The 16,873-nt window shown below is 36.8% G+C and overlaps 1 protein-coding gene across 3 annotated transcripts in view; it reads right to left on the minus strand.

The window, feature by feature from the left end:
• DYNC1I1 (dynein cytoplasmic 1 intermediate chain 1) overlaps window positions 1-16,873 on the minus strand; it is a 280,791-nt gene that overhangs the window by 251,554 nt on the left and 12,364 nt on the right. Inside the window, exon 4 of one of the 3 annotated variants that reach the window (XM_081286491.1) lies at window positions 3,801-3,860. The exons of the other annotated variants lie outside the window; for them this stretch is intronic. Within the exon in view, the coding sequence (XP_081142617.1) occupies window positions 3,801-3,860 (60 nt within the window). The remainder of the gene's footprint in view (window positions 1-3,800; window positions 3,861-16,873) is intronic. 3 annotated transcript variants of the gene reach the window in all.

Here is a 16,873-nt window from a genome sequence, read left to right on the forward strand (position 1 = left end):
AAAACAAAATGAAACTATAAGACAAACAGAAAATTGTTAACAAACTGAGAATAGTAAACCCTTTCGTCACATATACTTACTTTTAAATGAATTAAAATCAACACCCAAGAGATGCAAAGTGACTGAATAATTTTCTTAAAAAGCAAGATTCAAATACACTATAAGAAACTTACTTTGGGACACATGTAGGCTTAAAGCGAAGAGGTGGAAAAAGATACCCAAGCAACTGATAACCAAATAAGACAAGAGGAGCTGTACTTATATCAGACAAAGTAGGTTTCACATTTTAAAAATTCTCTAGAGATAAGAAGTCATCCTACAATGATAAAAGTGTCAATCCAACAGGATGTAAAACAATTGTAAATACATGTGCACTCAACACCAGAGTACCTAAGTATATAGAGCAAATGTGGACAAATCTGAATGGATAAACTGATAGGAGGAACGTAATAACAGTAAACTTTAACACCTCACTTTCAATAATAGAACATCCATGTAGAAAATCATTTAAAAAAACAGTGAACTTGAACAATACTATACATCAAATAGACCTAGCAAATGTACAGGACAACCAACAGCAGAATATATTTTCTTCCAAGTGCATATGGAACATTCTTCAGAATAGATTGTTATGCCACAAAACAAGTCTCAGCACATTTAAGATCAAAATCATACCAATATATGTTATGAATACAAGGAGATCAAACTAGAAATAAATAATTGAAAACAAGGAAATTCACAAATACATAAAAATTAAACCACACACTCTTAAATAACCATTGGGTCAAAGAAAAAATCCAAAAGAAAGATTAAAAACTCAATCGAGTTTATATCAGATACAAGATAAAGGATGTTTCCTAAACATATAAAGAATGATCAAAACTCAATAATGAAACAATAAACAACTCAATTAAAAATAATACATAAGGGAGGCTGGGGTTGTAGCTCAGTGGCAGAGCACTTGCCTAGCATGTGTGAGGCACTGGGTTAGATCCTCAGCACCACCACATAAAAATAAATAAATAAAAGTGTTCCATCCATCTACAAATAATAATAGTAATAAATAAGGTAAAAGATGTTTCATCATAGAAAATATTCAAATTGAAAGCATATGAAGTTACTAAGGAAGTGCAAACTAAAACCACAATGAGTAACACTATGATCTTTTAATAATTGCTTTAGTCAGGTTTTGTTGCTGCTGTGACCAAAAGATCTGACAAGAACAATGTTAGAGGAGGAAAAATTTATTTGGAACACATGGTTTCAAAGGTCTCAGTCCACAGAAGGCCAACTCCATTGCTCTGTGCCCAAGGCAAGCAGAACATCATGGTGAAAGGGTGTAGCAGAGGAAAACAGGTCAGGACATGACAACCAGGAAGCAGAGAGCACTCCTCTCACCAGACAAACTATAAACCACAAAAGTACATCGCCAGTGACCCACCCCTTTTAGCTACACCCTATCTGCCTATGATTACCACCCATGCAAGTGGATCAATGCACTGATTAAGACTCTCCTAACCAATCATTTCACCTCCACTTTCCATACAATGAAATATCACTTGGCAATACAAAAGAATGCACTATTGACAAAAAATTATTCTGAATAAAAGAATGCCATCAAAATAGTGCCTGATATATGATTAAATTTAAAGTAAAATTCTGGGAAATGCAAACTAATACATAGTAATGGCAGATCAGTTGTTCTGGAGGATTTGGAAGCATGGGAAGAACAGGTGTACTTCAAAGAGGCACGACGAAATTTGTGGGGATGATGAATATGTTCACTGTCTTGATCATGGTGATAATTTCATGGATGTGTAGAAATGTTAAAACATCAATTTTATTAGTTTAAATATTTATAGTTTATCTTATGCAAAGTGTACTTCAATACAGCTGTTAAATCAAGAGACAGAGCAATCTATGGTGAATCAATGCCTAGACTTAAGAAGGGAAAATAGAACTGTCCATAGAAAAATCTCATTGCCCTGCACATAAGAACTACCCAAAAGGGAAATTTTCATGGAAGCAATACTTGAAGTTGTAACATGGCTAAAATAATTGTCTCTCTCTTATATTTTCTGAACACTCCTTCCAAACCCCCTAAGATAAGCCACTGTCGGTGAGCATAATATCTCATGTCTCTGTTTCTCCTCGAGTCCACTCTGAAGTGAATTGTGGCAGGCAAGGTGGTAGTCACAGCTATTCCTTCTCCCTAGAATAAGTCTGAAGTTTTAATATGCAAAGCTAATAGTGAGATTTTGCTTGGAAAACAGATGCAAATAGGAAGTTTTCTAACTATTCCACATTAGCAAGTGTAATTTAGCAGTGCTGCAATCCCTCTAAAAATCACTAATTTAAGTGCATAGGATAATCTCTGCCAGTTCCTCCCTTCTATTATTTATTTAACATGGTGATATATTAAAGAATGCATTTTGAGGTTCTCCTGAACGTAACTTACTATATATGCATTGTTTCTCTTTTTAACTTAAACCATATGTTTTGATTTTAAATAACATAAGTTGAAATGTAACATACAATAAACTATAAAACTAAAGAGCCAAAATTTTAGTAATTTTAAAGAAAGACCAGTGTGTCAGTAAACTAAAGTATTAGGAAGACTATTTCCTTGACATAGCATTGTTGTGAGAAAAGGAAGAACTTTTGCATATAGAAAAGAACACAGGCAGAATGGGTAGATTCCCGTGGAAGCTGATGATCCTCAGCCTCCTTTCACACTTACAATAGGCACTAAAATTGATAGAAACCCAGATACATGTCCAGAAATCTCCGGAATCAAAATAAATAAGCAATAAATATCTGCTTGGACACATACTATTTTATATTTAGAAAGAAAAAAGATAGTTTCATAAAATGCTATAATAAAATTTGCTGTTCACATATTGGAAGTACCCAGTGGTATGCTGGTAAATGCATAAAAGCTAGTTTGGGGGAAAGGAGCAAGCCCTGTGTAGCATTCATCAATTTCTGTATTGTATATACTCTACCATAGCCATTATGAGATGATCTGATCAAGAAGGCACAACCTATTCTTCCGAGCTTGACAATGAGCTGGTTCCAGCACCCACTGGGAATAGCTTCATGTGTGACTCTAGCTACCTTCAATCTTAGAAATAAACCAAGTTTCTGGGATATACCAATGTGCTTTGTTCTTTGGGGATGAGTTTTCAACTCTGAAGCTATCTTTTAACATGTGACAATGCATTTCCATCGGAAAACATTATCATTAGAAGTCATTACAGAGTATCAAATATTTGAGATATCTTAAGATAGAACTATTAAAAAATATGATTTTATTCCGTGGGAATCTACCCATTCAAAATTTAATTCAAATTAATAACTTATTATGAATTTTCCAAAGAACGAAAAGGAAAGGAAACAAATAAGACAACATTTTGATATCAATCTTCACAAAATTAACCTTCAGCAACTTGTTGGTAAAGGGGAACCATGGTTAGGACAAAGTCACACGCATCTCCCATCACAGAATTTGTGTGCCCTACCTTTAGTAGGTCAAGGTGCTCATATTTTGATTTGGGGGCAGTGTTTTCTTGCCATACTAGGAATAAACAGGGGAAATCAAAAGCCATCTTTTTGTGGTGTTTTCCACAAAGAGAGACTTTCTTCAAAGCTTTATAAGGAAAACTAACAGAAGGAAATAAACTTATCAAACTGGGAATTCAACAAAAAGGGAGAAAAACAAGAGCAACAACAGCTCCAGCATTTCAACACAACTGTAGCAAAGAAACAATAAAAGGAGTAACAAAAGAGCAGACATATACCCAAGTTCTGAGTCTGACTGCAGCTGGAGCACTGAGGGGTCTGTATCCCACTGCAGGGTCCTAATCGTGCAGCACAAAGGAAAAAGAACACAGAGAATTAACAAAAGGGGAGGGCAACAAACCAAACCAAACCATGTCATTCATCAAGGCAGGAGCATATACAATACACACACAGAACATGTCCCCACTCCTTCCCCCCTGGTCCCCCAGTAATCATCCAGTGAGGAGAGAAAGCAAGGAGCCATTTTTTATTCCCTTTGAACATCCGTTTGATATTGGAAGTGTGGTTGTTTTCAGGGAAGAAAGCCCAGAGCCAAGTATTCAAACTCTGTGCACACAGCCAACCACCCCTGGCTTTGTTTTTGGTTTATACTGAAGTCTGAGGACTTGAGCAGCTAAACTGATGCATGTATCTCTGACACCTCGGAGCCCATCCACATTGGGGAACTTTAACCATCTTCCATGCAGCGAAGAAGACTAAGTGCAAATGGGCCAGGATGGGAGCATCTGGAGAAGTCAGGCTGGAGGGAGCACAACTTGCAGTGTCTGGTGAATAACTGGCTTCCTCAGGTCCATTACTGAAAATATAATGCATTAGATTTCAAGACTCATGTGTTTTCATGTTTTGGGTTTTTTTTTTTTTTCTATAGAGAGTACATCAAAATGGTCACCAGCAACGTCATTTGTTTCTAAGATGCCAGGGTTTCATTACATCTTACATCTTTTAAATATTTCACAAGAGATAGCACAGATCATCAGGGCATCCAATTTCCTTTGGGATTTCTCCTTCCAAATCAGAAGGAATAAACAACTTTTCTATAAGAGATTGCACATGAGGGTCCAATCTCAGGGAGGCTCTTTAATTTTACTGCTCAGAATCAGTTACAGGTGAACCAGGCATGAGGTTGTCTGGGAAGCTACAGATGGACAGCCTGGACTTTGGAGTCAGCATGGGTGATTCACACTTGGCCTCGGTCACTTACCAGCTGGGTGACATTGGCATGCTGTTAAGTTCTCAGCTCCAGTACATCTTTTGCTTACTCAAAGTGTAGCCCATGTACCAGTGGCATTAGCATCTCTTGGAGCTTGTTGGAAATGTAGACACTCAGGCCCCCACCCCCCAATTACTGACTGCATACTACAGTTTAACAAGGTCCCCAGGTAATTCGTGGCACCTTGAAGTTTGAGAAGACTTGCTCAGTTTTCTTGTTTTTGACCATGGCTTATAAGATAATTTATGATCTTCCTGCAGCTACCATCCAAACTTATTTCTAACCGTTCTTCTCCTCCCTCCTCCTATGCAAATATCAGTGTCCTGCTTGATATTTTTTTTTTCCATAGGAGGTCTTCAGGGCTCAGGAGTTTGTTTCTTTCATATTTTGGCTCATATGTCACTTCAGAGTTTCTTTCTCTTTTTCACCACCTGATCTCAAGTAGGACTTCTTTATCACTATTTTTTTCCCTTTACCCTGCCTTACTTTCTTCATGGTACCCAATTTTACTTATGATGTTATTATATATCAGTTCATTTATTACCATCATTATCTGAACCTGGATTTATGCCTCCCAATGGTAGAGGTGGGTATTATAGGGATATGCCTAGAATTATACCTGGCTATGTGGTTATATTATACAATATTAGCTGAATGAAAGAATGATTCTTTCTCTGGTTTTCTATGGGATAAATGGAATTCTACCTAGAAAGCACATAACAACCATTTCATAATCAGTAGCTGTTCTTACTACTACCATGACTACTCTATCTACTATAAAAGTTTCTATGAGTCAACACCCCACCTACACAACAGATCCCATATTAGCTCATCCTGCAGAGATCAGGATGCAGTTTCACAGCTTTCCTTATTAGCTTTGGTTGTGCTCTTGTCTTCTTGCCTGAATGCTCTGAAAGATGATAATTGAACTCCAGTGAGAAACATGAACTGGCCACTGTGTCTTAAATCAGTGATTCTCAAACTTTAATGCACATACAGATACTTGGGAATATTGTTAAAATGTATATTCTGATCTAGTAGGTCTGGGATGGCTTCAGACTGAATTTTGAACAAGTTTAGGGATGCAGATGCTGCCAGTCTATGGACCACACCTTGAGTACCAAGGTCTTAGCCTGGATCAGTGGTTCTCAAACTGACCTTAAGACCTTAGTAAAATACAGAGTGCTAGGTCCCCCAATGCCCAAAATTCTGATTCAGTAGATCTGGAGTGGAGCCTTAGAATATGTATTTCTAATAAGTTCCCAAGTGATATTTACAAAGCTGACTGGCAGACTACCTTTAAAGAATGACGAGGCTAAGCCACTGCTCTCAGTTGCCAGCAAACAGAAAACATCACTGATGTTCAACTACATCAGCATCTAAATTCATGATTTGCCCAAGCTTGGCCTGAAGCCCAGGCCACCTCCAGACCAATGAAATCAGAATGTCTGGGGTGGAATCCAGGCATCTGTCATTCTGAAAACCCTCCAGGTGATTCTGGTGTGCAACTAGGGGTGAGGACCATTGCTCTTATTCATGCTCTGCTCAAGGAAAGTAGCTCTTCATGTTCAGGAATCAATTTCTTTACTTCAGTTCATATGGTGGAAATAATAGAATCCACTAAAATAATTCATACTTGCTGTTCACATACTTCTGGGGATTAAATTTAAGGGCACTTCTTCTGCTACAGACAGAAGAGCAACCTCTGGTTCTTGATGACCGTAAGAAGCATTCCCCTGTAAGGGGTGGGATCAGGTCCTGGACCCACTGTATGCCTTGAGGATTCAGATGATATGACCTTTCTTGACCTTTTTCCACTTCTCCCAGGCAGGTGAAGACAGGTGGCTCCCAGGCAGACTGGCTGTTGTCCTGTTACTTAATGACCACATCACCTGAACTCATAGTCCCCTTAAGCAAAAACAGTGATTCCATCAGAATCCCCCACTTTAGAAGTCTCAAGATTAGTAGTCTAGAGTTTGCGTTTTTCAACCAGAGCAGCAAAGGTGATATAGTAACTGACTCTGTGACACCCCCACCCCATCCCATCATACATATATGATCCAATAAAAGAAATCATAGTTATTGTCAGTAACAAGCTTTGGGTGAAGAATAAAGCCAAGGACACCATCAAGTGTGCTAGTTTCATTTCCTTTTCATATTTCCATTATCTGTGGCATGGTCAGAAACACACAGAATGCACATTTTTTTTTCTTTTTTTAAGGAACTTAAAGCCAATACATTAAATGAGCAAAGGTTGGTTTTGGTTTCCAAGGATGGCCTAGGAGTATGTATGCCATGCTCACTTCTGTGCAAATTTGTAGAGAGCTTCCCTGCAGATGGCAGTCTCTTAGAGAGGATCACATCTGGGCCAAGGAGTGAGGAGTTTGTATTCTAGGTGTGGCTATATGGTGTCATCAGGCAAGTCTCCTCTGTCCCCAGTAAAATGAAGAAGCAGGCCTGCAGGCCATTATGGATCTTCTCTGATGTTTTAAAATCCAGGATACTGTATTTTACAGGATACTGTCTTTTTGCTTTCACTTCCCGGTTGGAATAATGTTATTTAACCAATTGACATAGATTTTACTTTCCAAACATTTTTTCATCAAGTAACTGCATCATGGAAAATATAAAGATGTTTTTTCTTTCCAGGAAACTTATTTATAACATAAAAGAAGTAGTGAAATTGTAAGTAAATATCACAAATTCTTTTCTTATAGAAATCTATCTGTTTACTATAGGATTAGTTCTATTTTTTAGTCATTTCTGAAATGGCCCAATTTATGCATTCAGAGAAGAGAATATTTTTCATAAGGACATTCATTTACTTATTTGAGAAACACCTATTAAGGGCTTGATGTATAAAACACTGTGAAAGAGGATTAAAAGAATTCTCAGGGAAACTACAGCTCTTATGGGGAGATAAAACATATATAAATGGTTTAGTGGAACAAGGTAGAAAGCAAAACATGACATAAAGTGGCACCCCAGGTATACTGAGGGACTTGCACTTAAGAATGTGTCTTTTAAGTAAAGGAAATGAGACACGGAAAAACCATTAATATACACCAGGAAGAGGGTAGCTTTTATTACTTGTATGGCAGTTTAAAATGTCAATAAATATTATCTGAAAAAATAATGCCATAAAAAGATTAAAGATAATGATAACTGTAAGTTCATCTCACTGTGTTTACTCTGCACCAGGCAGCCAGGCCTTGGGCTGCACTTTCACCATCCTCGGGATGTCACAGCTAGGAGACAGACTTTCTCTAATACATTTGGAGAGTCCATCTGACCTGGATCTTGAAGGATGAAGTAGGATTTGGACATAATAAGTTCATTCCATCAGTGCCTACTTTATTGGACTTAAGTGGCTGAGGTAGTCTGCTATGTCTTACAAGTCTGTGTTATACATTAGGTGCCAATTTATCAATTTATGATGAGAACAGTAAGTTCCAAGCAAGTCAATCATACGTGCCTGACAAAGTCTTCTTTCCTTGAAGACCAGCTTCCTAGGGAGCCAGATGTGATCACTCATGTCTTTGAGCTTAGAACAAGTGAAGCGGAATGTGGCTTCCACCTGCTTTCCTTCCACCAGGTTTTCATCATTTACTAAGACCACACAGACCCTCAGTGATGCCCACCTCTCTTTTCTCTCTACTTCCTGGACTGACCAACCCAGCCCTTTCTGATTGATCCATATCCCCCCACCCCACTCTCTCTCTCTCTCTTTCTCTTTCCCTCCTTCTTCTTCCTCCTCCTTTTCCTCTTCCTCTCCATCTCCTCCCTCCCCCCCTCTCTCTCTCTCTCTCTCTCTCTCTCTCTCTCTCTCTCTCTCTCTCTCTCTCTCTCTCATTTCTGTCCAGTATTCCTCAATGGAAAACCATGTTAGTTTTATTAGCTTAATTTTATGAGTCTTGTTTCTCTCTTCTGATCAATTTATCTGAATTCTCAGGTTAACTCTCAGGGGTCTAAGAGAAGAACTCTGATCTCTTTCATATGGGAACTACTGTTTGCACAGATGCTAGATAAAACAGTAATTCCTTACCTACTCTGAACTAAGGAGCATTGTTATGGTTCTGCAGTTCCACTTTTGGATTAGCATTTATGAACATACCAATTAAGATCACATTTACTAAAATACTAGGCATGGAATGTTCTCATACCATGAAAAAAAATCACTTATTTGACCCTGACCATGTCAGGTAGCATATTCTCTAGCATTTCATCCAAGAGGGTCTCCTATGTAACAGTTTATAATTTGAGGGTCAGTATATTCTTCAATATTTCTTCTTAAAAAAGAATAGAAAAGCCCCAGGTTTTTGTTTGTTTGTTTTGTTTTGTTTTGGTGCTAGGGATTAGAACCCAGGGCTTTATGCATGCAAAGCAAGCACTCTACCAACAGAGCTATATCCCTAGCCCCCTCAAAATTCTTCAAGATAGCAGTGAACTACTAAGAGACTAACAAAACTTTATATTTTAAACCCCTTACCAATTCTTCACTATCGAGCTACTTATAAAATTTCCCCTTCAGTGGTCCAATTTTATTTGCTCAGTTCCAATTTATCGGCTAGAGAGAAGTTAAAATTTAAAACAAAACAGAACAAAAAATTATAATCCTTGGCCATCTGTTGAAAGCATAATTTAAGAGTGAAAGACACGCTGTGTGGGTTGCATGTATGTTGCCCTCTGCAGAGCCCTTCATTTCTTTGTGTTCTGCTCTTACCAACAGCAATTTGGTGGTTTCCATTCTTCTTTTCATCTTTACTAGACTTCAGAGTAGAAAGCCATAAAATTTTCCCCTAAAAAGTATTTCGCTCTTAAAGAAAGAGATGTCCAATAAACATTTGGAATACAATATCTAAAGACTCTGTCATTTATAATGCCAACACTAAATGTTGTTGGGACCCTCTCCTACATTGCTAGTGGCATTTTAATTAGTACAGTTTTGGAGGGAAGCAATATGCCATTATATAGCAGGAACCACAATAATTGAATTACTCATGGATTGGTTTTAATGCCAGGAACTCAGGCTGCAAAAATAAAACATCATCAGCAATAACAAAACAAAAATATGACAACGATGATGATAATGATGATTACAACTTTCATATCATCAAATTCCATGGGCAATTCTTGTTCCTCAACTTTTATCTCTCTATTGCAGATCACTATTAGCTCCTTCACGGTGTGTTCTTTCTTTATGTTTCCTTGTCCCTGAGACTCTTGTTTCTATTCCTCCTTTTCCCACTATAATTCTGGTGAGGTCTTTACTCTTCTTCTCATAGAGATTGGCCTTCTCCAAACAGGGTTATGTCTTCTGCCTTCACTTCTGTATTCTAACCCTAGGCAATCGCATAGATGTCCATTACACCTTCCACAAAAAAAAAAAAATAATCCCAACATCCTCATCACCATTGAGCTCCAAATTCCACCTTTTCAAATGCCTGTTGGACAAGTCTATCTGTACACCTACCTTCCTTATCTCATCTGTTTTCTCTTCTTACATCCATGACCCCAGTTTAGACCTTCAATCCTTATCAGGCCAATGGTTTCCAAAACTAACGTTCAGATTTTGAAAACATTATAACAATGAAGAGGCCCATAATTTATCTTAAACTTGTGATCTAGGTAACTGTGTTTATAACAAGTTCCCAAGTGAATTCAGTGAATAGCTGCCAGGTATCTGAGCCAGAAGTATCAACTACCTCAATGGTTTAATAGTCTCCTAGACTCTGATCATCCCTTCTTCTGCCTCCTTATTATCCATTCTACATCTTACCTTCTGGAATGCCTTCCTCCCATCTCTAATTTTCCAAAACATGTGCATTCTTTAAGGCCCAGATCAAATGCTTTTTCCAAATATATTTGTCCTTAATAATACCATTCAGAAGCAACTTGTCCATGGCACATGAATTAGAGAAGTACTTGGGCCTCTTATTTCACAATTTTATTTGCCAATCTATTACACACTGGATTTCAGTAGAAGACCTACATCGGGCATTAAAACCAAGTCTAAAGATAGTCTAAAGATGGTTTATAAGAGGTAACAAGAAAAGCACTTTACAAACCCAAGAATCTCAGCAGCAAGCCAAATAAATATACTACTACACTCACACTGATTTTTTGCCCTCAAACCAGTAACTGGATTTCTGCCTTATTTTTGAGAATTCTTCACCTTAAACCTCATTTCCTATAACTGCCCTTAGTTCCTCTAGAGCAGTCCACCTTCAGGCAACCTGGCCAGCATGCTTGGTTCTCTCAAGACAAGAAACTGCCTTGCTTTCAGCTGTGTCCTTATTCCTACACTCATCTATATGATCTCACCCAGTTTTCTGCAGGCTACACACACACTCACGCACACACAGTCTTGTGACTCAATAAACACTTAATCAAAAGTCTATGGAGGATAGATATGAATTAAAATCACTTGTCCAATGTGAATTTACTACAAATTCATTGTAGGTGATTTGGGAATAATTGTTTATGACATTATTGTTCATGTCTACGAGTACACTTAAGTAAAAAACAACCTCTTATTAGAAGATTTCGAATTACATTTGTCCATTTACAAAATGGAGGCTTTCTGGAAGTAAGAATAATTCCTTACCTTTGTATTTCTTGAAGAGCTAGCAATGTCTTTAGGCAATAACTTCTCAACTATTTATTGACCAAACAGAGGAACGAGTGAACAAGGGAATGATCTTTATCTGCCTCTCCTACCAAGGAGTATGAAGTATGAAGGGAAGTGGGTTCCAAAAAAAAAAACCAGCTTTTATTTTCTTCATTAAAAATGAAAAAAAAAAATCAGGGCATGTCTGTCTGACTTCTTAACATTCACCAAAGCACTTAACAAGAAACTTGTCTTGTGTGGCATGATGTCACTACATGGTTCTAGGAGAATTTTCAGACTCACTTCCATACTGATGAATGAAAGTTCATCTTTAAAATATTCACAATATTGCTGGTTTGTACTGAGAACAAAAAGAGGCCCAGCCATCTTTTCTACCAAGTTAACATAGCAAGTTTAGTCAATGCCCTGGAGCCAACTTTGCGTGGTCTTTCATTACTAAGATGGAAAGACAGTGGAGGGCAGGACACAGAACTTTCCTGTGTTCCACTGATCCGCTGAACCCTTGTTCCACATGTCTTCTCTGTCAAATAAGTCATTAGCCATTAATCAGACAAGAAAAATGTTTGGAACCAATATGAGCATAGTACCAAACATAAAACCTCTAATTAGTGTCCTCCCCAAATATCTGATTTTTTAAATGCCATTTTCAAAAGTAAAACAGTGAATAATAAGACCATTTCAAATCCATCATATCAATCTGTCACATTAATTAAAATTATGTCAAGTAAGTAAGAATGGTATTTAAATAATGAGTTAATGTTTTACCTCTCTCGGATCCAATTATTTCTTTTGTTAGGACCGGCAAAGATATTGGCAAAAATTTGCTTATGTGAGAGGTAAAATTGGGACTGTGCAATGCACACTTATATCAGACCCTTTTTGAATAGGTCTTTTTCTAAATTTACTATATGAGAATATTCCCTCTGTTGGCTAACCCTGAGCCGTAACACAGGCTCCAATTTGGGCCATACTAAGCCATATAGGAAGTCCATCTGTGCTGGATTCAAAAGGAAATGTAGGACTCCATCTTAGGATGAGGAATTGCTTTCCTCCAGTCTTACACGGAGTCCTGCTGCCAAGCAACAGTTTCTCTAGAAGGATGCTCAGCCTCCCCTTGCTAAAACAGATGCTAACTTTGTTAGTAGAACCGTATGGGTATATATAGTACCTTCTGCCTGAAGACGGGATGATAAGAAAAATTTGGAACCAATCAGTTATTGTGCTACAAAAAGAGAAAATACTATAGTGTAAATTGTTTCTTATTTTTCAAACACAGTGATTTTTAATCAACCTTGAATCAGTATCTTTAGTCACCCTTAAGTCCAATTAGCTGGGGGCATTCTGCCAACTTCTCTTTCCATAGTGATAACTTGAAATTTTTGATAAAAAAATTTAATAGTCTCATTCAATTTCTCCACAGTCATGCATTATTTTATTTTACTTTTTCACTATTACAAATCACTCTCTAATGCCCTCCCTTTAGTTTCCTATTCATCTATCTTAAAAAAATAATGGTGTTTTCACAAAGTAAGTCAAAAGTTCTCTGAGGCTTTCAGAGAGTCCTGCAGAATCTGATTGCGGAGAAGGACAAAAGTTCGGGTTTTCTGTTGGGTATGAGGCCAATGTGACCCTGAGAATTTTCTTCTCCTGAGGACACCCAGAAAAGAAAGTGGTGTCTACATGCAGCCAGCACAAGTTCCCCACAAACAACTTATTCTAGGCCAATCTAATCTCCTTATTTGAGTGTTCCCCAGAGAAAAGCTGAACAAACAAACAAACATATGAACTTGATTTCAGTGTTCTGTCAACAAGAATTAATTATTAACTCTACAGATTCTAATGCAGAAACTGTTCCTTTCACCCCTGAATCCTCATCTGGAGTGAAGCTGACCTCCTCGGCTTTTCTTTGGTACCTGAGTGTCCACACAGTGCCTCAGAAGACATCTGTCCACCTGCTCATTTGAAGTTCCCTAAGGAAGGGTCTCACCTCCCTAGAGAAATCCTACAGCTTTAAGGATTTTTGGCTAACACATGCTGATAATTGGGAGGACACAAATAAATAGTAAAAATTACAGGACTATGTTAGAGGCAACTGGGGAAATTTGAAAATGGTGTCATTAGATAAGGTGAATATACATCAAAACCAAAATAGAGACATTTGACTAGAAAAGCAGGTTAATACTGTGCACAGTCAGATGCCATTTATCATATATATGATGATATAAAGATTATATGAAAGAATATGTAGTTTGGTATTGAGAGTGCTCATCTCTGATGGTAGGCATAGGATGTTTTTATGTTCTTACTTTGACTCGTTTATATTTTCTAATTGTATGAAATATATAAGTATTGCTTCAGGAATAATCAGATTATTACAAATAAAATGTTGGGAGCTTGAATGTTTCTATGAGAAATAGACCTTAATGATACTGTTAGAACTACAGATAGTCAAATGAACAAAGTAGAAATCATTTTTATTACCACACTCATGCCATTTCTTTCTTTCTTTCTTTCTTTTTTTTTTTTTTTTTTTTTTTTTTTGGTACCAGGGATTGAACCCAGGGGCTCTTAATAACTAAGCCACATCTCCAGCCCTTCTTATTTTTTATTATGAGACAGGGTCTTGCTAAGTTGTTTAGGGCCTTGCTAAGTTGCTGAGGCTGGCTTTGAAGTTGTGATCCTCCTCCATCAGCCTCCCAAGTTGCTGGGATTATAGGCATGCACCACCATGCCCAGCCTCATGCCACTCCTTTTTTAAAAAATATTTTTTAGCTGTAGATGGACACATCTACAGCTAAATATTTTATTTATTTTTTTTATGTGATGCTAATAATCGAACCCAGTACCTCACACATGCTAGGCAAGTGCTGTACCACTGAGCCACAATCCAAGCCCCCCATGCCACTTCTTATCAAAAGCAAATGTCAGAAATTGCTCCTTCTGATATTTAGTATTGTAAGAGGGGATTGCACAGTATGCCAACACATCGAGAAATGCTTATCTTTGAATTAATTTTGAAGGTTTTCCCTTATGAATCTGGTTTGAGACATAGTGCAGCCTATGTCTTAGTGTTCGGGCAAACTTTATGAGGTCAATAAGCATTCCTAGGTTTCTTCAGTCTGTGTTTCTGTGAACCCTAGAGGAACCCCAACCAAACAAGAGAAGAGTCTGGTGCAAAGTCCCCCGTGAGCCATACATGTAAAGGAAAGAATAAACGTGAGCTCAGTGATCATCATTTAGATAGACTCATTTCTGGTTGAATATCTTGTTTGTGAATAAATGCTGAGCAACCCAGAAAGTGGTCTCTAGGGACATAGACTATAATCTGTCCTTGGCCTCATCCTTCAACATTTTTGCATTATTACTGAATAACAATATAGGTATGCTTATTAAATTTGTAAATGATACTGACATGTTCCACAAGATAAATCTAAAGAAGATCTCCTTCCATTGGAAAACTTTTTTAAAAAGTATTTTAAAAAAACAGACTACTACTAATAGTAATAACTAAAATTTACATTAACTTGCTGCATACCATGCTTTCAAACATTTTGCTGGTTTTAATTTGTTTGCTTCTCATAATAACTTTATGCAGCAGGTCATGCATCATTTATATCAATCATTATTGGTGATAATATAGGGCAGAGACATAGATTATGAAAACTCAAATCAATCTGCCTAAGTTAAAACCTATCACTGTAACTATGTTCTGTGTGAACCTGAGAAAATTACTAATTCTTTCTGTGCTTCCCTGACCACATCTATAAAGGAGTAGGATGATCGTTCATTCATTCAATAAACATATATCAAAAGCCCACCCTATGGATACAACTTCTAATACCACTTAGTGTCTAGTCTCCAGGAATTCATCATTTCCCAAGAAAGAGGTATGGATTCAGTTAAACAGAAGCCATTATTCTTCAAAGGCTATAGAGAGCTAATCCTTCATTCTTATGCATAGAAATATGAGCTATTGGCCTCAGAGTACTATTCTTTATCATACTGAGAACCATACTTCTATTCCTAGATTGTTAAGTTTTAAAATATAAGAGTGTGTTCAAATTTCTCAGGCATAATATAAGTATATATTGCAATGGTTACTTGTACCTTTTTCTATGCTGAATTATGACGACACACTTTACTAAAATATTGCAACTTGAATCTATTACCTATTAATCATAGCATAGAATCCTCTTCATATTGTATTGGATTCTAGTTGAATATAGTATATTAAGGGATCTTAAAACTTATGTTTATAAGTAAAACTTGCCTTCCAAGTGTTTTATTAATAAAAGTTTATTCTTTTAATCCAAGAGCTTGTTCTTTGCCCATTATGATTAACTGAGCAATGATTAATTGATTCTACCACAACTGATCAAGAGAAAGAGAAAAATACCACAAACACAAGTTGTAAATGAAATAGGTTATAAAGAAGCAGAAATTGCAAAACAAATCATGACACTTAAAGTTTTAAATTTTTAAAAATTAAATCATACTAATGTATTTAAAAATTACTAAATATTTCTACTCAAAACATTAACTCAAGTGCTTTTAAAATCATTGAAAGAGATTTTGTTATACTTTCTGTTTTTAAAGCACTATTTGAACATATTCTCTCTAATAGGATACATGAAACATGCTAATTTACAGATTAACTAGTCATAAGTATTAAAAGAAATGTTTGCCAATTTTGGCTCTCCAAAAAAAAAAAAAATCTTAGTTTGGGTTTGAAGTGTTAGTGGGTGAATGACAGAATTTATGTGCAGCTTTAGGTATAACCAGATGTGTTAATTTGACTTCTAAGTTATCTTCTGAAAGATTTTCCTTTTTTTAAGAGTCCACATTCCACACAAAGCAGCCAATTTTTGACTATAGAATTATATTTATAGCTCTTTCCAAGCTCTTTTCTTAGCCTCAGGTTTTATGAAGTGTTAAAGTTAATAGTAATTGTTTTCAAAGATGTTACTTCTATATAAAAAGGCATTCCAAGTGGGTTTTTTAAAACCAGAATAAATTCTGCTGCAATTTTATTCTCATATCTGTGTTATTAAGGCAAAATCATAAATTTGAGTGGAATTCTCCTAAGTTCAAAACAAGGGCAAGTTTTACTGAGCTATTCCTAGTGCATTCTTCTCAAGCAAACTATGCTCAGTTTTTCTGAAAACTGTCATTTTCCCACTGCCAAGTTTCTTGCAGTCCTGTGAAACCTGCACTTAGCAAGAGATTTACTCATTGACTTCTAGTTACTCACTCTTGCCAGAACTTTCCCATGAAGAAATAAAACTCGTTGGAGTTTGTGTGGGGTGGGAGTGAACTGCCCTTCTTTCAAAGTGATTCACTAAGTTAAGAAAGACATCTTACAGGGAAGTAAAATAAATGAAGAGTGATGTCCTCTGAGAAGGAATAATTGCTACTGTCCCCAGAGTATTAACAGCGTAGGTCAGTTTTCT

The sequence above is a fragment of the Spermophilus citellus genome (assembly GCF_964194105.1).
Source record: "Spermophilus citellus genome assembly, chromosome: 3".
Taxonomy (NCBI): domain Eukaryota; kingdom Metazoa; phylum Chordata; class Mammalia; order Rodentia; family Sciuridae; genus Spermophilus; species Spermophilus citellus.